We start from the raw sequence: 25,159 nt of genomic DNA on the forward strand, positions 1-25,159 counted from the left end.
ATTTCTCACTTAATTATAATTGCCATCCTTTTCAGTACCAAACCAAAGTGATTTTATTTCATTTTTTGTTCCCTGTTTTCAGAAACCCTTTGATGCCGAAGAGCTGAGCGAATGCAAGCTTCACATTCGAGGGATCAGCAGTGATGGGGAAGGACAGACCCAGCTAATTGTCAAGATAATCAACGAAAATGATCATGCACCAACATTTACCCAGGCACTGCACGTGGGTCGCGTGAAGGAAGGTTTGCCAGAAGACTCGGCCGTGATTGGTGGAGATGGCAAGGCACTTGTCATTCACGCCAGCGACGCTGACGTCAGTAACAGTGATTTGATGTTCGAGGTTGTTGGATGTACGGCGTTTACGATCGATTCTCAAACTGGGGCATTACTCACAACGGAGGTAAAGAGCATACAGTAAAGACCAGCGTGTAAGAACTTAAAATTTAAGAACCTGTTAGCCTAAAATCTCCCTGTTAAGCACCGGTCACATAAGAACCATTCTAGGCTAAAATCGCAATACAGCTTCTTATTTTCAAAACATGAGTTTTTTCAAATATAATACAGTTTATCACATGCGATAAAACAACAGGTAACAAAAACTAGCGAGAACTGTGGCAGTGTTTTAACACCACAATGCTGTAATATAAAGGCCACATCCATGAGCACAAGTTGTTTTTTTAAACAAAAATTAACAACCTGATTAAGAGCCTAGGTAGCTAATTTCACAGTAAACATCATTTATATAGGAACCTATGGAGCCTAACTTAAAAAAACCTAGGTTGTTATACGTTGGTTTTTTACTGTATTCCTTGTAGGCAGTTGCAGAATTTATTGTACAGCCACCGCGTTTTGGTTAGATCTCTGACGCGACCGTTATTGAACATCCATACACTTTTCTTTTCTTAATTTGCAGGCGTTGGATTTCGAATCAACAGCCTTCTACAAGTTCAAAGTCGAAGTTTCTGACGATGGAGAACCGAGCCTTGCTGCTTTCACTGATGTTGAAGTTTTTGTAGAGGACGTGAACGACCTCCCACCTGTGTTTGTTTATCCTGTCTTCTCTGCGATTTTGTACTTACCAACTTTCCCGGGCACTGAGGTCGTCAGAATCAGCGCGACTGATGGAGATACCGTGCCTCTCACAAATCTAACTTATTCTATCGTTTCACAATCTGTCTCCGCACCTGTGTCTCAGATGTTCGATATTTCTCCAACACTTGGTGTTATAACCGTGAAAAACGCGTCTCTCCTACACGAAGCTGTATATTACCTTACGGTTTCTGTTTCCGACGGTAACTTCACAGATCAAGCCACTGTCGACATCGACTGTAAGCCTCTGCCTGTCAGCGACTTGAAGTTCAGTCAGGGCAGATACAACACCTCTGTTCTGGAAGGAGTCAGCTCAGCAAGCGACATCGCTGAAGTTCGTGCAGTCGGTTATTCAATCGGGGAGACCATTACCTACTCAATCGTTACTCCGTCGGATTTCTTCGTCATTTCCGAAAGCACGGGTATTGTATCTACCTTGTCTGGCAGAGAATTTGACCGTGAGACTGTAGATCGATATGAAATCGTCGTACAAGCTAAGGACAGTGGAAAACCGATGCCGAGAGTTGCTCAGAGCGTGGTGCTAGTAGAAGTTGATGACGTGAATGACAATGCGCCGAAGTTCACCGAGGAGTCCTACTTCTTCGTCGTGAAGAAAAGCGTAGACGTCGGGGCCACTGTCGGAAAGGTCGAGGCACATGATGATGACATCAGCAACAATGGCGAAATCAAGTATGTGATTTGGTATAAGTGTTTATTTACGCGCTCTGATGTGACGCTTAAACGAGTCTATGTGAACATGACTAGGACGAATTCCGGGCCTTATTTAACAACAACTACCACATGTCTTTATTTGCCTTATACCAGCAATAGCCCATTTCCGAGTTGCCCTAAGCCTATCTATCCAAGCGAGGCCTGGTACTCAACCATTCATATGAAAATGAGTGTAATTTTCATGTGAATGAAATCTCATTTTCACATGAAAGGATGGGCACCAAGACTCGCTTTGAGAAAGAGGCTTAAGGTAACTTACAGAGTGGGTTTTGAAAAGAGTCGAAGATAATTGTGTGAATCCTCCATTACGGCTAACGTCGCGCAAGAAATAAGAACTTTGACTAATTTGCCAGCTAATATTACTTCGATATTTTTTTTTTGTGCTATTTTAATATCTACATGTACTATGCTTTTGAAACTTTTGACTATTTATACATTTTGCTTCTTAGCCCATATTTGGTTTCTATGAGGAATATTTTGAACAAACAGTATCCACTTCGTTTGCTAATATACTTATTTGCTTTGTGCTTTCTTTTCTCATGCAGATATTTACTCAAGGCGGGTGGTGACGGGCTCTTCAGATTGGAGCATACCACCGGAAAAATCAGAGTCGCGAGACTGTTGGATTACGTAGTCGTTCCCAAGGTCTTTACCCTTGAAATCGAAGCGCACGATAGAGGCCTGGTGCGGTTGAGCACTAAAGCGATTGTGAAGATCAAAGTGGTGGATAAAGAGACTCCGATATTTGACCAGTTGTCCTATGGTAGAGTACTGCGGGAGGATGTCAAAGTTGGACAGGAAGTCAGTCGAGTACAAGCTAGGAGTCCGGGAGGCGCTGGCATATTTTATACAATCGTGCAAGGGGATCCTCTGAATCAGTTCGCCATCGATTTGAAAACAGGTAAATGCTCTGATGACTGACCTAAAACTTAAACTTAAGCTGTTAGTGAGACGACCATGGCCCGCATAAATATTATCAGCCAGTTAAACTTGAAGCCAAAAACATGAAATCTGTGGCAAACGCGGCGATGAAGATCAGAAAATGCCCGGTAGTGTTCTTTCCTGGTTAACAGCCCATCATATCAAGCAATATTTTCAAACCTTTTAATTTGTTTTTTTTTTTAATCTTACCAGGGGTCTTGACGGTGGAATCTCGTCTTGACTACGAGACTCAAACTAGTTACCAACTTCTTGTCCGCGCAACTGACGCAAAGACGACATCTTACGAAGAAATATACGTCGATATTGACGTCACAGATGTCAATGATATTGCGCCAGTATTCAACCAATCACTTTACCTGGCGATGATCTCCGAAGCTGTTCCGATTGGCACGTCGGTCATCTCCGTAAAAGCTTTTGATGGAGACTCGGGAGTTAACAAGGCGATGACGTACCGACTGGAGAACTTGAACACGAACTACAACATCAGCAAAACTAGCGAGTTCTTCATTATCAGTCAGGATAAAAGTGAGATTTCAGTCGCCAAGGAACTGGATTACGAGACAAATGTGGTGCACGAACTGAAAGTCATCGTGACCGATGGTGGGAGTCCACCGCTGACTGGCGAGGCACGCGTGCGCATTGTGGTCGTAGACGCTAATGATAATCCGCCCCAGTTTGAACAAGACAGCTACGCCACGTCCATATCTGGCAGTGCAGGGCCTGGGTTCTTCGTCACGCGTGTCGTAGCCACTGACCCAGATGAAAACGACGTCAGAAAATTGCGTTATTCGATCAGCTCTGGACAAGGTAAGGAATACTTTGACTTGGATCCCAGATCAGGCGTTCTGACCATCTCCAGACAAGCTGGCATTGAACGAGGCAAGGTTTATGACCTTGGTGTTGAAGTCACCGATGGTAAATCGATTGCGCGGACCAGCGTTCGGGTCGTGATCGGAGACACCAATGATCACAGCCCAGTGTTTGATCAACAGATATACACTGTAAATTTCTACGAGAATTACCCTCCTGGCACGTTTGTCACCATGGTTACCGCTACTGATAAAGACTCTGGTAACTTCGCGCGTGTGCGATATTCTGTTGACGATCTCGAGGCCGCGAAAAAGTTCAGCGTGGACGCTGAAACAGGGATGATATACAGCAGGCTCACCTTTGATCGCGAAAACTCGTCCCACGCCTTCACGTCTGTTCCTATCCGGGCCACTGACGGAGGTGGAAGGTTTGGATTCTGTACAGTGGAGGTATGCTATACTTGCCTTATAATGCTATTTCTAAAACCACTTATCCTTGAATTCTTTTTTTGTTAAGCTCAGTTTGCTATTGTCTTAAAAGAGCTCAGTCACGTCATTTTGGGTTATTTTGGCCACGTACAAGATTACCTTTAAATTGAGGGAAATCTGAAAAATAATTTACTCAGATAGAAAAGGACTTAAGAGATAATAATAAACCATAAACGAACAAGGATGGTTAAAGATGGAGAAGACTGACATTGATTACAAATGACAAACTTACGACGAAATTTGGGCTAAACTTTTCAGGATGCGCAATCCGTGGCGTAGCTCCTGTAAGGAAGCAATTCCTGTTGTTGTCGAAGGGCATTTCCAAAACTGACTTAGCAATTGAAGGTTGCGCAAAGCATGTCGTTATCGCTAAGTTGTTTATTAAAACGTCTCTCACTTTGTCAACAGGTTCAAATCTTAGACGAGAACGACAACCAACCAAAGTTCGAGCTCCCGCGATACGAGGTAACTGTTCAGCGTGCAACCCCAGTCGGCACTGATATCCTAATGACGTCAGCGAACGATGCAGACACCGGAAGTAACAGTGTGCTGACTTACGTCATTCTTGGCCATCAGACCCCGCCGGTGTTTGAAATCGAGGCAGACTCAGGGTTTATCAAAATAACTCAGCAGCCTGAAGAGAAGACCTACATGTTCCATGTCCTGGTGAAGGACGGCGGCAATCCACAGCTTCGGAACATGGTGTCTGTTTCTGTTAACGTTCTAAGCAAGAACGCGAAGATTTTGCAGTTTGAAAAGGCGGAGTATCGAGTCAGTGTACCTGAAGACGCCAACGTCAACTCTGTGGTGGCAACAGTGCGCACCTCGTTTCCAGGCAGCGCTCGTCCGCACGTCGGTTTAAAGATTATTCCTGGAAATTCACCCTCGTCGCGGGGAGAGAAGTTTATTATTGACGCTAGCGGTCAGATCACACTGAAATCTTCTTTGGATTACGAGACTTTGAAGAGATACGTTCTTGTCATCGAGGCCAATGCTTCTGCCATCTCTCAAGTCGCGCGCACTGTGGTTATCGTGTCAGTCACAGATGTAAATGATAACAAGCCGTATTTCGTGGCCAATCCATACAGGGTTAGTTTACCTGAGAATATCAAGGTTGGATCCAAAGTTCTGAGAGTGTTTGCCGAGGATTTAGACGACGCAAACAATGGGCAGATTCTGTACGATTTCACACACGTCAACAGGAGAGAATCCATGTTCTTTGCTATTGACAAACATACTGGTTGGATTACAACAGCGGCGCCACTCAATCGCGAACTCTCGGACTTCCTTGTCCTGAGCGTCCGCGCCACTGATAGAGGCGAGGTCACTCAGCTGTCGGGTCATACCGCTGTTCACGTGACCGTGCTGGATGTGAACGATTCTCCACCGAAGTTTTCCCAGGAAATCTTTGAGTTTTTCGTTCGTGAAGACGCCTTGATAGGACAAGAAGTTGGCACACTGTTGGCGAGGGATCAAGACTTGGACTCTGACATATACTTCTTTATCATGTCTGGTGATCCTCAAACTAAGTTTGCAATCGAGCAAAAAACGGGCAAAGTTTTTGTGCACACTTCGCTAGATCGCGAGACTGTATCGTCGTATAAGCTGAACGTGAGTGCGTCTGACGGTCTGTACACCAGCTTCGCCACTTTGAACATCACAGTACTAGATGCCAATGACAATCCTCCAGTTTGTACCCAGTCCATCACCATTGTTCATCTTAGCGAGGACGTGGCACCTGGTACCGAAGTGCTTGTAGTCGAGGCCACTGATCCAGACGCTGACGATGATGGAAAGTTGAGATACTCCGTGTTTGGTCAGGGAATAGGAGTCTTCACTATTGAGAATGGAACAGGTAAGTCACGCTGTCACGCCACCTCGTGCTATGTGGTGCGTTGTCCTATGGCTACGTTACATTTCGCAGTGTCAATAAAATAGGTGACTGATTTTCGGTATTCTAATTAAGTTAATAAACTAATTTCTTAGCGTGATTACATACATAGTTCACAGAGCACAGGTTTGGCCCAGAGTTTGCCACGTTCCGTTTTCCATCTTTTGCTCTTCTTTCTAACTGTTTGTTTGTCTTGTGTCCTGTTAGATTGACCTGATAGGTGTAATTAGCATTGGTCTTCGTTAAAATCTTACTCCTTGTCCAGATTCCCTTTCTTCATCTAAAAAGAGTAGCTTATCCGTTTCTTGAACACAATGATTAACTTTGGCTACAAGTACACGTATTCGTTCTTCTGCGTTTTGAAAGTTAACTACTGAAAACACAGAGGTACTATTGTAAAGCTTCCTTATTGCAATCATTCTCTCGTTAGGACGCCTAGTAACGGCGACGTCATTAGACCGCGAGGCTCAAGATATGTTTAACTTCATGGTGTCAGCGGAAGACCGCGGAGGACAGGCGTGTTTCAGCAATGTCACAGTCCTGCTGGAAGACATCAACGACAACGCGCCGTTTTTCACGCAGTTAGAGTACAGGAAGTCTGTGTACGAGGACGCGCGAATTAACAAGGTGTTGCTTCAAGTCAGAGCAGATGATGTCGACATTGGAAAGAACAGAAAGATCTCTTATTCTTTGTTGGACACAGTAGGCAATACATTTAGTATTGAATCTGAAACCGGTGTAATATCTCTGAAGAAGGCCCTAAACAGAGAAGACCAGGCGACGTATATGCTGACTGTGCAGGCTAAGGACGCGGGCGTTCCCTCCAAATCTGGCTCATGCGCTGTTGTGATTCAGGTCTTGAACATAAACGACGTGCCACCGGAGTTCACGGACTCTAGTTTCAAGGCAAATGTCAGCGAAGATGCTGCTATTGGAGCGAATATAACAACTATGATCGCCATCAGCAGGGAGGCTGCACAAGAAGAGATCTCCTACGAGATCCTACAAGGCCCAGATTCAGACATGTTCAAGATTGACAAGAAAACTGGAGTTGTTACCCTACAAGGCAGCCTTGATTTCGAGATAAGGAAGACCTATTCGCTGACAATTCAAGCCAGTGATGTTGGTCCACCAGTTCTCACGACAACCGCGTCATTGAAGGTGATAGTGACTGATGCTAATGACCACGCGCCCAAGTTTGGATGGGACCTGTACACCGCCAAAGTGGACGAAAACTCTCCTTCGGACACGTTCGTTCTCCAAGTTTTCGCCACTGACCTGGACAGTGGTCCTAACCGTGACATTCAGTATTCAATCGTGAAGGGTAACGAGGCTGGTAAGTTTAAAGTCGACCCTCTGAGTGGAATCATCACCGTTGATGGGCTTGTGGACCACGAAGCAGTGTCCAAGTATTCCATGACAGTACGGGCTCAAGATCAAGGTGTACCGCCGCTGTCCTCTGAAACCAAAGTTCACGTGACCATCAACGACTTGAATGATAACCCGCCGGAGTTTAGCAACACTAACTTCACGGTGTCCATAAGCGAGACAGCGCCAGTGGGGAAGACTGTCATCTTCTTACGGCCGCACGACCGAGATGGGCATGGTAACGGAGGTCCATTTACTTTCAGGAGAATACAAGGAGACGAGACGAAGTTTAGACTCCAGAAGAATGGAATTATAACAAAGGTTGGTCCTTTGGATCATAGAGACGGTGAACACAAATTTAAGATCCGCGTCTTCGACAGCGGCGAACCACCAAAATACACTGACAAGACTGTTACTATCTCAGTCGTGGAAGGCGTTACGCATCCTCCTGCCGTTGAACCGCTGACCGTGTACCTCAAGTTGTACGGCTCACAATTCAATGGGGGTGTCATTGGGAGCGTCAAAGGGAGCGATAGTGATGGGGACCTTCTCAGTTATTCAATTGTTGCGCCTCGTGCAGGTAGCCCTTTCACCATAACAACGGATGGAGTTATAAGTGCTTTTTCAAACGTCCCAAGCCAAATCTACCGGCTAAATGTCAGCGTCACCGATGGAAAGTACTTCACGTACGCTCCAGTGGAAATTCTCGTGTCTGATATTACTGAAGACATCTTGACTCACTCTCTCACCCTCCGTCTGTCGGATCTAGGGCCTGGAACTTTCGTTGAAAATAACCTGGCAATTTTCCGAGATTACCTGGGAGTGCTACTGAATGTTCCCGCTGTTAATGTCCATATATGGAACCTTCAGTCCTCAGAAAGCAGTTTGGATGTTGTATTTGCGGTCATGAAGCGTGTCAAGGTAGGTTCCTATTTACTCGGCCTTCCATAGGAAAGCTTAAGTCTTATTTCAGTGGTTGTTCAGTGAAAATCGAAGATTCATCGGAAATACGAGAATTATTTCCCGAAAACCACTCTTGTTTCCCTGTTCAATTTGTTCACAGTCGACTGCTGCGTTAGCCATTATAGCTACTAGCAACTCATTTGGCGCCTTTTTTTCGATAGGGCTTCTTTGCGTCCCAGCACGTCTCACACAAGCTGAACTCGTCCCGCGGTGACTTTCAAAGAAAAGTAGGAGTGAAGGTGGGGTACATTGGAGTGAGCCAGTGCCATCTGATGCACTGCCCGGAAAATTATGAATGCCAGACAGTCTTCAAACCACAGAACAAGCAAATACGGATCATGTCTGAACGGACCACGTTCATATCATACGAGCATTCTAGGAGTCACGCTTGCATGTGTGACCGTGACATAGGTAAGCGAACACTGAAGGACTCGTTTGTCTGTGACCGTGCCTGTTGTAAGTAACGCGCGGTATTTACACTACGTGAAACTTTTTGTCAGGGAGAGGCCATTGTTTTTGAGAGTGGGGGGAGGGTTAGGAAATTATCTGGGGCATGAAATTTTTTTCTCACCTCTAGGTTCTACCTGATTTTTAGGTGGGTAATAGCTTGTACAAGAATCAAACACAAGACCTAGATGGTAGAAAACACTTGCTCGAGTTTTTTTGTTCCCATGGCTCCCCTTGTACGTTTCAGATGACCAGTGTTTAACAGCGTCTTATTACATGCTTATTGATACTGTTAGCGACAACGTTTTGAAGCCTTTCTCACCGTATGTTCAATCTCTTCAGACATATCTGTGTAGGTGGCGTGGCCCAGTGGTTGGGTCGCTGGATTTGTAATCTGGAGGTCCCGGGTTCAAATCGTCCTCCCTGTCACTAGATGGATTTGTCTTTGGTGGTCCCCGATTCAACTCCTCCACGCTTTGTAAATAGCCAACTGGTCAGTCTCCCGCCAGTTGGGGTTTTTAACAAGTTTCTGTTTAATTTACAATATTTGTTTGCTTATTTCAGTGTCCACAATTACTACAGCCGTGCTAAACACTTCGACACTTAAATAAAGTGATTTATTTCATTTATTTACAAAAACGTTTTGTGTGGCCGTATTGATGCGTGAGACTGGGTATGTCGATTTCTCCGTACGTTTCGTTGTATTAATCACGCTCCGCTCTGTTCTAGGCTGTGGAAGTACTGGTGGAAAATGCGCGACCAATCCCTGCCCGGCTGGTTACAAATGCACAGACTTTTCGCAAGGATTTCAGTGCAAGTGCGTGGATTCATCTAAATGCGTTTTAGAGAAGCAGGGCTGTGAGGACAGGTTATGTATCACAGGTATGTGGTACACTCTTCTTCCCACGATTCATGTTTTAGTTTTGTTTTATGGAGTTTAACTTTTTCACGTGTTTACTTTTCAGTAAAGTTTGTTTGAAAGCACTTCATATAATCGTGCCTAATCAATCACATGAATGCAAATAACTGTGTGATCAAGCGAAAGAGGTGTTTTGTTTCGCTTGAAGTCCAACCAGACAATCAAAACCAACTTTGTCCGAGTCGAAATACTAAAGGCTGGTTTTCACCAGGCTAGCGCATACGCATAAGCAATATACGCGGACTTTCGTAACAAAAAACGCTAATTATCAGCATCTTACTGCGTTCCAGTACTCTTACTGGATGTTTATGTTTATACGCCAGTGAAAACAACCCTCAATATCAAGCAGTGTAGTTATTTTAGGAAACCTGTCTTTAGTAAAAACCACATTCCCTCAAGAGTAGATGAGAACGAGTAGGTAAAGGAGGAAAGCTAGAGACTAACAGACTTGTCTGATATTTTCTTGTTTATCAGGTAACAAAGCCATGACATTCGGTGGTGATTCGTACATCCGTTATCGATTAAAAGAATCATTTAATGAGCCCTCCCGCTCCATCAGCCTCGCTCTCAGGACCGCCGAACCCCAAGGAACACTAGTGTTCGCCGCTGGACAGTATGACTACAGCATCCTGGAGGTTTGTTCCATGCTTACTGATTTTAACAGACAGTTAAATCACCTGACGTTACTGTATAAAAGGAAACTACGGCCGTTTCTTTTATTTTAACACCACCTTTCTCGTTCCAGATTGTGAACGGTCACCTGCAGTTACGCTTCGATTTCGGCAGCGGAGCCGGGGTGGTGAGCCTAGACTGGGCGCAAGTGGATGATGAGAAATGGCATCACGTGACAGTCATGCGGCAGGGTAACCACGCCACCCTCATCCTGGATCAAGGACGTCATCGCGCCTGGAACAAGTCTCCAGGAAAAATGAGAATCTTGAATCTGGATGACAACGCCATTTATTTTGGCGCCAAAGTTGTGAGCTCCAAGACCAGGCGAAGGGATATAGGTAACGAAAATTATTGTGTCTATTTACTAAATGGTTTTAATAGACTTTGTTCGTGTAAGCGGTTTGTTGCCCCATTTCAGACCATGTGATGATACTCTTGAGAATTCGTGCTTTCAAATTTTCAAATAGTCGTGTGTATGCAGGAATATTTTTTTGAAGGATAAGAGAACCACTCTTAATAGATAATATCACGTGGTCTGCAATGGAAAACAAATCGCCCATGCTAAGAAGGTCTATATGGCCTGAACAACTTGCAAATCAGCAAGTCGGTTTCTAAGGCTATGACAACACGAGTACAGAAATATAACTGGTTTACAATGGTTTTGCAAGGAGTAATTATATGTTGATTTGGGATGCGTTTCTTTAAATAGAAATTAAATACAAAGTTGCATTAATCATACATTTATATTGCATCTTTGTCTTCTTTGTCGCTTTTTAATTTGAAATATCCCTATTTAATTTCATTTAAACAATAGTTTCATTTCTTTTTTATTGTTTTCCCTGTAGCCTTGTGTGTTGTCATTATTTCTCAATTTATATCGACTGCAGTTTTTTTCCTTTAATTTGTCAGATCAGCCACTCAGCTAGATTAGCCTCTATTGTTATTCTGGGTGAAATGTTTCCAGCTATGGTCTTGTATTCCTACACTATAACAATTTTTCATTTACGTTGTAAACTGGAGGTAAATGAACGTGTGTGGTGTCCACTCTGTCGGTTTTTTCAAGAATTACTTATTTTACTCATTGTACTGGACATCTTTAGCACCGCCTTTGCAACGAGTAGTAGTTCTTGAAACTTCAGAAAAATATTAAGAGTTTCATTAAGAAGTTCAGCACCCCAAAAGAAAGACTATTACTTTTCGGACATGAATGATAGTGTGCCTAATTAAAATGACCTTATTTTGTGGCTCTGCAGATCTATTAGTGGAGAATGGTTTCAAAGGTTGCTTGCAGAACTTGAACCTGAATGGCGAGGATCTTCCCATGTCTGGCTCAAACAGCCACGTTGCCGCCGAACCATACAACACAACACCAGGTTGTCAAGGCGACATCGACAACAGCTTTTGCGCAAGCGCTCCATGCCTAAACGGCGGAACCTGCAGGGTTGATGGCTTTACCTGCGATTGTCCAGAGGGATTCAAGGGAGATACGTGCGAGCAAGACACCAGGCCCTGCACGTCCAACCCGTGTGCAAACAACGCGAATTGCACAAATGAAGGCGATGACTACAGGTGTCACTGCATCGCTGGATTTTCCGGAAAGAATTGCGACGAAGGATTTCACTGCAATCGCTGGCCATGCAAGAACGGAGGTTCATGTCAAGGGAAGAAGGACGGGTCAGCCATCTGTGTGTGCTCGCCAGGTTACACGGGTCCCGACTGTTCCCAAGATGTGGATGAGTGCGCCAGCTCGCCTTGTCAAAACGGAGGCTTTTGTGTAAACACACCGGGAAGCTTCGTATGCAACTGTTCCACCAGCACACATGGAGGAAGGCTTTGCGAACAGGTGTTGGCTGATGTTGAAGCCCGACGCGGCTGGCCACTGGGACAAACTGAAATCATTGGTATTGCTGTGGTGCTGGCTGTTCTTTTGCTGATTGTATTCCTCGTTGTAATTTTCCTTCGACGGCGAGCAAAGAGAAGACGAGACATGCGCGCTCAAGATGAACCTGCCAAGCCTGCGGTTCTTAAAGTCTCCCCACCCGTGGTAGGCTCAGAGGTGGCATCTCCTGAGCCCCCCACACCTCCTCCGAGGGAAATCCATGGTTACAACGTGGACGACCTCGGCATGCCTCCAGGTTATGACGCAGAGGACTCATGGCGCAGGCGCGAGAAGGCCCGCAAAGACTTTGGCACCATGAAGACGCTGAATTCGTTATCAGATAACAACCTCCCTGGGTATCAGTGGGATTACACGGATATCCCAGCTGACTTGGTACCGAGAACTCCCTTGTCCAAGGAACATTCTGGCAGCTTCGATGGTGCCTCGGCGTGTGCCTCATTTGCCCCTGAAGTGCCGCAGAGGCCGTCTAGTTTTAGATCCTCGCAGGGGTCCCTTGATGTACCCGAAGTTCCCAAGAGACCAAGGAACTATAAATGCTCCGAATCAGAAGATGGATACCCGGACGTCCCTCATGTTCCTAAAAAACCCATGGAATATCTTAACCCGAAGGGTAAATCCGCCTCGAGGTACTCAATGGATTCTCGGTACTCCGAATTTTCAGACGCTACTGACCTTGATCCAGACATCTTCAAGGGCCGATTTCCACGCCCTCCTCGGGAGCCTTATCCCGAGAGCTTGGACCAGCATCCAGTGGGATCCTATGCGCCGACCCTGACGACTCGCGGGTCTGAACTGGGGAGTATAACAGACGGCATGTACTCTGAGGACGATTTAGAGCAGGTTTACCTCGGCAACAGGATGGAGGCGTGCGATGATTCACCTGAAAACTCGTACCTACATTCCGAGAACTGCTCTGAAGATGAGGACGAAGATGATCAAGACGGCAGATACGCCTGTGGCTCACCGCCCGATCCGGACTTTCATATCGCTTTGCAACGAGAGATCAAGGAGATGATGAACGAGCTTGAAGAACTAAAAATGGAATCTGAACTTTGATATAGCGCTAACTGCAAACTTAACAATTCATGATTCTGCAAAGAAAGTGCACCTTTGTTCTAGCAGTTTACAACGAAGGTTACAAAAACCGATGCAAAAAAATAGTCCTTCCTAAATAGATATTCTCTATATAACATGAAAACCCTTGGTTTTTTGCCACTATTTGGCGGACTCAAACACTCAGTTGTGTTGCTGCTCCACTAGAGAGCGGGTTTCCGATGCCAGTTTTGTATGAAACTTTCTTTTCTGTGCCAAATTTACCAAAAAATCAGTCTTTTTCTCAGGTATTCGGTTGCGTTATAATCAATTTGGCAACGCAATTTTTCGCGCAATTCTCTTGTTTTGTTTAAATTGAATGAAATCACATGCAAGCATGTTGAGAGCTGTTTCGTTCTGAATCTTTCTGTTGCTGTCACAAAAGCCATTGGCAACCCGATCTCATTTTATAATGTTTCGGTATAAAAAGCAGGAGAAAACGTCAGAAGAAAGTAGACAGAGTGTTTAAAAAATTGAGGGGTTTTTGAATCAACAGATTGCAGACTCGAAGAGTTTGATATATTTCCAGCGAAAATGTTGTCGGTTTTAAAGGGTAACCTTGTAAAAACGGTATAGATGTTTTATATCTGGTTTTAACTTGGAACACACAAAAAAATATATTCAAAAGATTCTATAGCCAATTATTAGGTCGTTTATTTTGAATTTTGAAAGAAAAAAGGTACAGCCGTTTTGAGGCGTTAAATTATTTTCATAATAACTGTTGACAGTTTTTAATTGAAGAATTCTTAGTTTTGTATATTGCCCACTCATGTTTTTTAGCCAATTTTTTTCATCAATCGTGTTTTGGAATAATATTTAAAAATCTTGTACTGTACAGGACAAGTTTTATGGTTAAGAGTTTAAACGTTGTTCATATGTTATTTAACAAAATTTAAAAACGAGCAGGGCAAGCACAATGCGTAGAAACGTGCTTGCCAAGAGATGTAATTTATTTTTTACTCGCACTTGATACTGAAACGCTTTTGGCTCGACGTCAATTTAGTATCTTTCATAAAGAAATTTGTAACCATTTTAGGTCATAAGCTTAGTAATAAAAATGTTGAAGTCTAAACCTGTTTCTTTGCGGGAAAGTGGATAACACTTGCTTTATGACAATTGCATAGGAAACAGCCCGGGGGACACACCGTGCTCGTCGGAAATTTTGAAAAGAACCCCTAAGAGGCGCCAAGATCCTGTTCTGTGGGCGTGGCTTGAAATTGTTTTTAGCCCTTGTAGGTACCAATTCTAAAGCAACAACTAATCCCCAGTCATATTTTTTTTCGACTTAATACCCTATAAGGCACCACAAAAGTTCCCACTGTGGACCTTTTGAGGCTGAACACCCATGAGGTACCAAAACTGTATTTTTAAGCCTAAAAAGGTACAACGAGCACCAGAGTCTTTTTTTATCTGGGAGTTCCCCCAGGGGGACAGCAGTTCGGAGACCTTACGTGTCACTACCGCCCGTCAATTGAAGAGCAGGGTTTAGCTTTTGTACAAAGACCTCTCACGCCCGGCTCTCACGTTAAGATGATGAGCATTTAATTCCAGCCGGGAATTTGTAAGCCATGAAATCTTGATAAGCAGCGCATGAGAGAAAAATCTCGCTCTTGCACGTTCTTGTAAGTTTTCTTTCGCACAATTGCCGAGTTTCCCCGCAGTCGCGTCAGTAGAGAAGCTAAAGTTAAAATACCATTTATTTCACCACGGCGCAACATCAACACACGAATTTCCGCATGTTCGAGACCCAACTCGGAAACCAAAACAGAAAAAATACGAGCCCAACATTCAACACGCATGTTTTCAACGCGAAACCTTTCCTCTCTGACGACCGCGTCACAAGATAACGTGGTACTGAAGGAAAAAAATTTGAAGAAGTTACTTTCAATTTTTGGGTGACCACTTTTAACTCTGACGGCTGTCAACGGCTTTGGCCTCAGCGTAGGACTCAAGTATTTCTGCATTCTATTTGGTCTAGCGAACTGATATCATTTACAGTCAGTGTGATCAAGTTCGAAGAACGCAAGCTAATTTATATATCAGTAGGTTCTAAATTCAGTGTCTGAAAAAAATACGCGCGGCCGAGCTCATCAAACGCCTGGAATATCTATGTATTTTGAGTTACTATCCTATCCGATAATCATGTTAAAAAAGGAAAAAAAAATGTTTTATTATTTGTTGCATATTTTCTCGCTGACTCACATGTCTGCAAGCAGAACTCTGATTTTCGTGGAAACATTTCATTTGGTGTCCTGTTTGCCCGCGAACGCGGACAGATTTTCCCCTGTAAACATGGTAAACACAAAGCCAAAAGAAGCATTTTATGACGTCACAACAAATTTATCAAGAGAGCGAGTTGGCACTAGATACCACAATTCCTTGCGCTAGCGGAACTTGTAATGTTTTCGGAAGCTTCCTTCGCTGACGCTGTAGTAGCCGGCACTTTTTGACACTTTTTTTTCGCGAGGATTTTATTGATTTTATTGATTTTATTGAACAATAGTGACCACTTAATTCAACTAAAGGCGCAATGGATGACAGGCATTTGGGGTCGCACTTAAAGACCAGTGAAAAGGTTTGTCAGTGCTTGCCGATTAATCATGTGTTGTGAATTCTCCCTTGTGAAGCTATGTTTGTTGAATGTTCCATTCTGTGTTCGATTTCAGATGAATTAGACTTATTTCGTTCGTTTTTTTTTTGGCTACGTCTCATAAAAGGAATAGTTAAAGTACTGTATAGCATGATACGTCGGACTAGGCGGTCAGTAAATAAGCGTATTTTATGGTAATATCTAGGAACGCGAAAAGTCACGAAAGGTGGATCGATTTGATGGTACAATTTTCACTGGTTATACATTTGCATTTTAAATCTCTTTTGAAGTCCAACGTAAATTGTCGCAGCCTGCATCACTTTGTAGAACAGCGATGAACTTGACTGAGTTTGAGATGTCGTATATTTCACGTAATTTGCCAATTTACAAGTCATTAAATTTGCGAAACGCTGAAGTAAACAATGCATTCGATATCGGAAAAAATATGAAAACTACGTAAGCTTACATGTAAGCTAAATTGTGGTGGGAGATAAATACCAAATTAGTCGCACGGTACTAGTAGAAATGAGAGAATCTAGTTGCTTTTCTGTATGTGTTGTTTTATACTGTAGAGGGCAATTTGAGTGAAATTTCTGGCTTGCTTGCCCCAAATACTCAATACAAGAAGTCTGAACTTCAGTAGCGTTTGCTCTCACTCTCTTCAGTGGTTGCTCATCTAGTGTTGTCTCTTGGCCATGAAGAGTGGACATCCAATCCCAAAGTTGTCAATGAAATGGAATCCAACAGAAATTCAATCAAATTCAAACCATGGAGGAAGGTTGATCAAGTTTGAGTCAAACACAATCAAACTTTCAATTGGAAACCAAACTCTTGATTGCTAAATGAAAGCTTCTATTTCAGGTGCCCAATCGTGATCTCTGATAAGAACGTACAATTTGTCAGATTTTGATCATATGTTCAAAACATATACTTGTACACAAAAGTGGAGATTTTTCCTTCAGCTGATTTGTGTATTTTCATGAAGACTAAAAGTTGCTCATAAGATTACGTATATAAGGGGTGGTGAATGGTAAATGCAAGACCATGCCAGATGATGAGACTTGCATATTTCTTAGTGAGCACGAGATATTTTGACCTCTTCAATTGCAAGACCGAAACTTCAAAGTGTTTTAACTGAAAGCTCAAGATGTTCAGGTGCTAAGACGTCCAGATGTCAATAATATATCTGTACATATATAAAACAAACAAACAAATCGGTACTTTGAGACTTTCTAGCCTTGCAAAAAATTTAGACTGAGAGACAGCTTTGTGAAAAAATCAAAACTGCAAGATTCACATAACTGCTGAAAAAAACAAGACAGTGAGACCCGTCAAATTTGATGAAAAGTTTGCAAGACCCATGGTTTTTGAAGGACTAATCGCCACCCCTAACATTATCTCAGGCATTTTTCAGTGTTCAACTGAGTAAGGGTTTTTCTTCAGGTGCTGAAATCAGTAGTGAAGCTGTTTGTTCAGATTTCAACTCCTAACTACAGTATGCCGTGGCAGATGAAGCGTCAACAGCAGGTGTTTGGTTCAGGCTTTGTTATTTCTGGAAGAAGAATTCTTACAAATGGACATGTGGTAGCATACCAGAAATCTGTAAGTAAACAACTGCAGGCATTTCATTAAGGGCCAGACACCAGACAAATTGCCCAGCTGTGAGGATGATTTTGCCTGCCTGGTTTCACCATCTAGACGAAAGCTTTTCTTACAAGGAAGTTCAGTTCAAAAACTTTTGCCCACCTGTGAAAACCAGTCACATCCCTGCCAGAAATGTTAATGAAACCTCTGCAACTGCATGCCCATGTAAATTATCTTTCGTTTCATCTATTGATGTATCTCATTTTCTTGATCAAGTGCCAGGATGTTAATATGTAACTTTTATTTATAAAGTCAACTTAGAGACCTGGGACCCATTTCTCGAAGGTCCTGAAATGTTTTCACACCTGGAAAGCCGTAGCAAAATCTCGAACCTTACATTACAGAGCTGTTTTATTCACATATTCTTAGTATATGAACAGAGGTTCCCTTCATACAAAAAGTTTCAGATGTCTACTCCTCTCTGGTTTTAGATACAGATTGATTAAAAATGGCTTTGCAGGCCCGATAAGTTTCCGTGGCTTTCGAGAAACAGGCCCCTGGGCCGGGTTGTTCAAAAGCCGGTCAATGCCAGTTAATCCAGGATTAAAAGTTAACTGAAGTGTTAATTTTTCTCGTATAAAAATGTTTTTCGATGCCTATGTTTTGTGAAGTTTGTGATTATTCAAACTCAAGACTAATGGACAAACAATATAATATTAAACAGAAAACCTCACTGAAAAGTTACAAAGAAAATAAACTCGAAAGTCTCGCTAATCTTGGATTTGCTTAATTGGGCTTTGAACGACTCGGCCCTGGTGTTTATTTTGGGGGGTATTGGCACTTATATAAACTACACTATTTTTCTCCTTTTGAACCATTGTAAGTTTTTTTGAAGACTTAAAACGTCAGCCAGGTTAAGTCAAATTAAGCCAAAGTTCGCTTGCTAAACTGGTCAATACCAGGATTCAAAATTCAAAGTTGTTCTGTGAGTTACTTTCAGTATTATTTTGAAATGCAATTTCCTTTTCATGGCCATTTGAATTCAACCTGTTACTCATTCCTTGCAGTCTGTTGACAAACACTCAGCGATAGGGCAATAAATGATCATATTCTAGCACTTGTCAGAAAATTAGCAAAAGTATTGGTTATATTATAGTAACAAAAACTTACAATTTAAGGGAGATTTTTCAAACTTCAGAATGAAACTTGGTAAGTTGCTTATGGGATGAACAACTTGCAAGTTAGTTGAATTGCAAGTTGGTTGAATAAATTTTCAGTCAGTCTTGTCTCTCTGCACTGCAGCACTGCAAAGTAAGGTGGAAAAGAACATCCAGTCTGACTGTAATATTCTCAGCTGCTATTTACATTATTTTAGTTGCATTGTTGGTTGCAGTGGCTATTACTCTTATGGTAGCATGCCTCCTTTACAGGTGCGAGTGCGCAAGCATGGAGATGCCAAGAAGTACAATGCTCATGTGATTCATGTTGGTCATGAGTGTGACATTGCCATGGTAACCATTTGCTGTGTCAATTAATTTCTACATAATTTGGTTATAAATCATCCTCTGGACCCTTACTTTGATATTGGGTCAAAGATAAAAATTGTGCAGAATTGAACAGGGCAAGGCAAAGCTGTGATTCATGATATCTTCTGTAGACTTGGACATGAATGCATTTTTATACTATAAGGAATTGTTCAATTTAATGCTCTATTGAAATATGCATGTATACATTATCTAATGCCGGCCTTCTGACAAGGTGAAGGTGTGTGGGATTTGCACAATTCAGTCAAACCTGCACAATAACACACAATTGTCCAAAATGCTTAAGATTTGCTTAAATATTAAAATTTATTGGTTGCAGAGATTCTTATAGTAAAACTTTTCGGGCTATTTACTTTTCAAAACAAACAAGAAATTTCTCACTTTCCTCAATTTTCTCCTTTGATCAAATTATATTTGTCTGCAATTTCACAAAAACACTTTCGGATGAATTGTGATTTTTGTGGATAACTTCCGAGACTTTGCAAACCTTAACACAGTGTATGAAGAAATATTTTTTCAACCTGCACATTTTAACTGAATTAAACACAACGAAAAAGTAGGAATATTTTTTGAAAAAGGAACTCCTTCATAGTGGAAAATATTTTACTTTAACTTAAAGGCCTTCTATTGTGGTTGCAATTATGTGTTACTCAAGATTAGTCTTGTCATGCAACTTGATTTTGTTTACTAGGCACCCTGACACCCTGGTCAGCTAAATTATGGTAATCTGTGTAGAACTCTGTGGATAGATGTTGTTTCAAACACATTCAATTTTAAAAGCTATAGTTTTAAAATAGCTGATCATTTACTTGACACATTCTCCTGTATCTTGATAGCTGGGTGTGGCAGATGAGACCTTCTGGGAGGATCTATGTCCACTGGAGTTTGGCGAGATCCCTGCCCTTGAAGAGGATGTGGTTTGCGTTGGTTTCCCAACTGGTGGAGACAACATCAGTGTTACACGAGGCGTGGTATCCAGAGTCGAAATTCAGCGCTATGCACACTCTGCTGTAGAACTGCTAGCCATTCAGGTACAAGATACACAAATTAGCTATTTGTACAGATTATCCTTAGTGTCCCAAGCTCATAAAAGTTAGTACTTCTCCCTCTGGGATGTACACTACATTTGTTACTTTGTAGTGATATGTCAGGACTGTTGATAAGAGCTGTAGCCATAATATCTGGTATGGCTGGGTTCACTCAATGTTACAGGTGAAGATGTTGGCTGGTGTTACCACACCTTACACTTATGTAATTTATTCAATAGATATTTGAGAAACAAACCTTCGGGAATCTTTTGTTAAAGAAATTCCTGGCTGTTAGGGGCATACAGCGGTCAAAACGTCAAGTGCTGCATTGAGTACACTGTGCATCCCTCTAAAGTGTGAAAAGGAAATTGATCAGTAAATATTAGTCAATAGGAGTGCTGAGTTGTTATTGCAAGGGCCAGCTGGTTTTCACTGTGGTATATCCCCAATGAAATGATGAAATCACAACTTTTTGATATAAGTATATGACTTTGTAAACTTGTGTACCTGATCCTGCCCTTTGAACGGCTGCTATGCAGGCTAATACTTATGTAGTCCATGTCACAAGAAACAGGAATTTTCCACTTTGCTTAGTTTTTGACTAACTATTCATTCATTCAGCTACCATCTTCAAGTGGTGTTCTTTACTTCAAACAGATTGACGCGGCAATAAATAGTGGTAACAGTGGTGGCCCTGCCCTCCAGGATGACAAAGTAATTGGGATTGCTTTTGAGACTCTGGATAATGCTGAGAACATAGGATACATTATACCTGTAAGTATTTCTAATACATGCTTTGTAGAGGATCTATTATAGGGGATTGTTCATTCTGTAAACTGCCATATTTTGTTCTTCAAAACAGCAGACCACTATCGTTTTCTTCTAAAAATTCAAACTAGTAGGACGATTATCATCATACATGTAACCTTTCTTTTAACAGGACACTCTACAATTTCTTCTGACTCACAAAGACCATGAGATCTTAAGAACAGAACAAATTGTTTCTAACTCCATGCATTGACAGGGAACAAAAAAGTTGATGTCTAATGGACTGTTCACTAACACAAAGATTGCTCAAGATGTTTACCATGGGGTGAAAAAGTACAAGCTTTTGAGGGCTCTCGTTACTCTGTTTGAATGACCCAAAAAACACACAAAAGCGGAAAACCACAAGCTAAGTTTATTGTTTCCCACAACTGTGCGGTAATTTTTTAACCGTAAAATGGAAGATAAAATGTGAATGTGCCCGCAAACTGGCACTTAAAATTGGCTTAAATCCCAGAGTATAATAGACCCTCTTTGTAAATCATCTTTTCTTCTTGGAGACAGATTGACTGACAATCAGACATTGGTCACTAGTACTCATATACGCCACATACTTTAATATATAACCAGTCTCCAGGGCAACCCCACTGGGCTGATCTTACATTTCCTTCAGGTTTTTCTACAATTTCCATCTTTCTTCATAAGGAAATGATATCAATGGTGCAATAACGCTCTATTTAATGTCTTTGACAGGTGACAGTAATAAGACATTTCTTGGGCGATATTGAAAAAAGCGACATGTATAATGGTTTTTGTCGGCTTGGAATCAAATGGCAGCCAATTGAAAGCGAGCACATGAGGAATTACTTTCAGCTGTCAATGGAACAGACGGGAGTTCTCGTTACAAAGGTGCTTCCACTATTCAGCTGCAGCAGTGTGTTAAAACGAGGAGATGTTCTCATGGCTGTAGATAAAGAAGTGATCGCAGATAATGGAACGGTAAGGAAATCAGGACGTAGATGCAATGAACAGTAAGAGTCAGATAATTAAGAGCATTTTTCTGTGAATTGTTCATAACAGTAGTTAGGTTTGGTTCTGTTTGGCTGTGAACCTATGCTATAAAAATCACCAAAAACTATGTCAAACAAAATACGTAATTACGGCCTAAATTCATTAGAATGGCAATCCTTTTTGGTGGGACTGTATATTACTTTCAAAACCTTGGCAGCAAACTACATGTAATTTGAATTTTCGGTTATGTACTACGCACTGGCACTACAATTGCTAGTGTCTTATCTCCAGAAGCAGATTTAGCGGAGAGGGGGCAAATGGGTCACGACCTCCCTTTTTAGTTGTATTTGCGAAAAAGATAGATCAATTGTCTTTAGAGCGGAATTTTTCATTCAGCTGGGGGGATGGAGGGGGTGCGGGGGGATAGCTTGCGTTCCGGCGCAATTTTTTTGGCCCCTCCTAAATGAATTTTCTGGTTCTGCTCCTGATCTCTTCTCTTCTCTTCCACTTGCTCACTATATTTCAATGTTTTCAAAGCGCTACCCAAGTCAACATAATCAGTTTTGTTTCTGTCTTGAATTTGTTTTGTTTAGGTGCATTTTCGAGGAAACGAGCGCATCTTATTTGATTACAAACTGTCACAAATGTTCATCGGCGACATCTGTAAGTTGAAGATTTTAAGACAAGGTCATGTTATGGAGGTTGAAGTTAAGCTGGACTTGATAACATCGCTTGTTCCAACTCAACTTTACGACAAGAGGCCCAGGTAATACATATTCATATTACTAGTAGACTAGTAGACTGTGGAAGCAGCCTGTTTTGCACCTGTTGTTTTCGCAGCTTGAAACATCAAGCGAAACATACGTTTTTCGCTTAAGGCTTACTTGCCGGAAGATCTGACAGTCAAACAGCTCTAGTCTGTCTGTTGATCTTTCCGAAAACCCACCCCCTTGCGTTTTAGCGCGTGTTTCTCACGCGCTGGGTTAATCTTTCGCTAAGCTTGTGATCTCGACAAACTCAAGCCAAATAGAGGGTCAGTGGACAAACTAAACAGCTCTGCCTGTGAAAATACAGATAAAACGCAAAGGAACACAATGTTTCTGCACTTAATCTTTGTCAGAATGGCGTAGAAAAACACGCGAAATGATGTACGATCTCTGTTTTATAATTTGACTTGCGCCTAGTAACCGTTGTGCTTTTATTTTTTTCTCTAGTTATCTGGTATATACCGGCCTGGTGTTTGTGTCTCTATCCCAGCCCTACATGCAACATCAATACGGCAAGGACTGGGCTCGAAAGGCACCTATAAGACTCTGCGATCGTGTTCTCTATGGCATTTTGAATCAAACTGGGCAGGAAGTCATTCTACTGAGTCAGGTGAATAATTCATTTACAAATGTCCGATGTCATATTTGTTTACATGTAACAAGCGTGGACAGCAAGCAAGCAAGAAGGATGATTTTGCGAAAGAGTGCTTTTTCCGTGTCTACATAGCCCCGTCTAAACACAAGGGAGGTTGGGAGAATTCGAGACAGTTATGCAAACTCGAGACCCAGTCAGCCTTCCGAGAGTTTAGATGAGGCTATGTAAACACGAAAAAAGTGCTCTAATGCTTTTAAAAATTTCTTCAAAAATACGCCCGAATCAAAAACGTCACAACCGTTTCTATATACTCTCGTCTAAACACACCTATCGACCAGTGAGCGCGCGCGTAGTATCTCAGTTATTTTATAACAGGTTATAGTCTATCTGATGGAAACTGTCAATTCGTTATCTTCATGCATCCAAAAAAGTGGTCCCGAAATGGAATGAAAGAAAATACTGACGGCTCTTGTGTGATTAACTTTCAGGTTCTCGCCTCTGAGTTAACCACTGGCTACGAGACAATGGCAAATTTACAGCTGTTCAAAGTCAACGGAAGACCAATTCTAAATCTCAAGCAGCTTGCGTCAGTCCTTGATGAGATAACCAAGCCTTTTAGCAAATCAAAAGATTCTCAAGACCCAGGCGACAAAATGGAGAACATTTTGACTACTGAAAGCTGTGTGAAGGTCAACAGCCTTTCAAAACAGGCGGCGGCGGTTGTTGATAAAAGCTCTGAACCAAACCAAAGACAGAGCGACAACATTATTCCTTTGAAAGAGGTCGGTGCTATTGATGATTCCGATCAAAGTCGCTCTTGCGCTAAGCTGAAAACTTTAGAGGACGTCAAGAAAGACAGTGAGAGAGGAAATTTAGTTTGTGAGAGTGAGAACGTTTCCTTGGCCCATTACAGGAACACGGCCGTGGAGTGCAGAAAACAGGACTTCGTGAAAGCGGATTCTTGTTCATCGGACTCACTGTTTTTGTCGACAACACATACAGTGGATACGAGTTCAGGCGTAGAGGAAGACCCAACTCTTCTGAACAGAGAAGACTTCGTGCATTTTGAGCTCGATAAAGACAAGATTATTGTTTTGCACATTCCAACCGCTTACAAAGCCGCCCCTGAAATTCTACAGCAGTATGCCATAGGTCAGCCTCGATCTGATGACCTGCCCCCTCCACCTTAAATCACGTGTTGACCAGCTGTGACGGGAAGATTCTTTTATAACAGCCACTTGCAGTCTGTGATCCTTGCAGAATTCATTTGCCGGAAAAATTCAAGCGAATTTTAAGCACCAGTAGATGCGAAAACTAAACTACTTTGCCATGACGTAGCGAAATTTTAACTGGCTTTTCGCTAGAGAAAGTTCAAGCATTGTTTTTAGAAGAGATTAAAGTTTCCAATTGGAAACAGAGAATTCTGGGGTTTTGATTAGTCAAAAGCAAGTTTCAGAGCCAATATGCAAAGTCGGACCAGGAAGAAAATACCTTAAGCGTGTAAGTTCTGCCAGAATTTTCTTGCACTAGTTTTCCAGGTGCTGATATAATACTGAAGTTAGCGAAGACGTAGTGGCGATCGCTTCGTTATGCGATCATCATTGTTTTTTTACAAAATGATCCTTTTCCAAACTCAGCGTTTTCGAAAGCGCCACGTTTAAACATCACAGATAACTGCGCCAAATTTATAGACGAAACTCGGAGCTGGTTCTCCACTCTCAAGTTCAAAAAGAAATTAAGCAAATAGACAATTAGGAATCACGGAACATTTTTCCAGCTTCAGTGGTCATCCAAGAATGATATGAATGATATGACAGGACTGTATTTGTGAAGTGTATGAAATAATTTTACCGTGCGACTACTCGAGCCGGGCCACCTAGAAGAACACGAACCAATCAAAAAGTATACTTAGACCAATGGACTGGTAGTTTCTCGTGACGGCAAGTAACGGCCTGTTTGACC

General features: G+C 42.2%; 2 protein-coding genes across 5 annotated transcripts in view; both read left to right on the plus strand.

The window, feature by feature from the left end:
* The window catches only part of LOC110046902 (protocadherin Fat 1-like), a 37,139-nt gene extending 22,754 nt beyond the window's left edge, over nt 1-14,385 (plus strand). For all 4 annotated transcript variants that reach the window (XM_089274355.1, XM_089274356.1, XM_089274357.1 and 1 more), the window contains exons 5-15: nt 83-400; nt 914-1,779; nt 2,367-2,722; nt 2,956-4,022; nt 4,470-5,916; nt 6,383-8,241; nt 8,445-8,694; nt 9,460-9,612; nt 10,124-10,284; nt 10,395-10,659; nt 11,575-14,385. In XM_089274355.1, the coding sequence (XP_089130481.1) occupies nt 83-400; nt 914-1,779; nt 2,367-2,722; nt 2,956-4,022; nt 4,470-5,916; nt 6,383-8,241; nt 8,445-8,694; nt 9,460-9,612; nt 10,124-10,284; nt 10,395-10,659; nt 11,575-13,277 (8,445 nt within the window). In that variant the 3' untranslated portion in view covers nt 13,278-14,385. The remainder of the gene's footprint in view (nt 1-82; nt 401-913; nt 1,780-2,366; nt 2,723-2,955; nt 4,023-4,469; nt 5,917-6,382; nt 8,242-8,444; nt 8,695-9,459; nt 9,613-10,123; nt 10,285-10,394; nt 10,660-11,574) is intronic.
* Nucleotides 14,386-15,705: 1,320 nt separating this feature from the next.
* Nucleotides 15,706-25,159, plus strand: part of LOC110046646 (uncharacterized) — a 10,319-nt gene continuing 865 nt past the window's right edge. Inside the window, exons 1-9 of the mRNA XM_020752343.2 lie at nt 15,706-15,888; nt 17,347-17,505; nt 18,918-18,998; nt 19,868-20,062; nt 20,717-20,833; nt 21,578-21,823; nt 22,429-22,601; nt 23,050-23,212; nt 23,686-25,159. The exon at nt 23,686-25,159 is cut by the window's right edge and continues 865 nt beyond it. Of these exons, the coding sequence (XP_020608002.2) occupies nt 15,844-15,888; nt 17,347-17,505; nt 18,918-18,998; nt 19,868-20,062; nt 20,717-20,833; nt 21,578-21,823; nt 22,429-22,601; nt 23,050-23,212; nt 23,686-24,387 (1,881 nt within the window). The 5' untranslated portion in view covers nt 15,706-15,843 and the 3' untranslated portion in view covers nt 24,388-25,159. The remainder of the gene's footprint in view (nt 15,889-17,346; nt 17,506-18,917; nt 18,999-19,867; nt 20,063-20,716; nt 20,834-21,577; nt 21,824-22,428; nt 22,602-23,049; nt 23,213-23,685) is intronic.

This window comes from Orbicella faveolata, unplaced genomic scaffold, assembly GCF_042242905.1.
Source record: "Orbicella faveolata isolate gen_17 unplaced genomic scaffold, um_ofav_v1 contig_35, whole genome shotgun sequence".
Taxonomy (NCBI): domain Eukaryota; kingdom Metazoa; phylum Cnidaria; class Anthozoa; order Scleractinia; family Merulinidae; genus Orbicella; species Orbicella faveolata.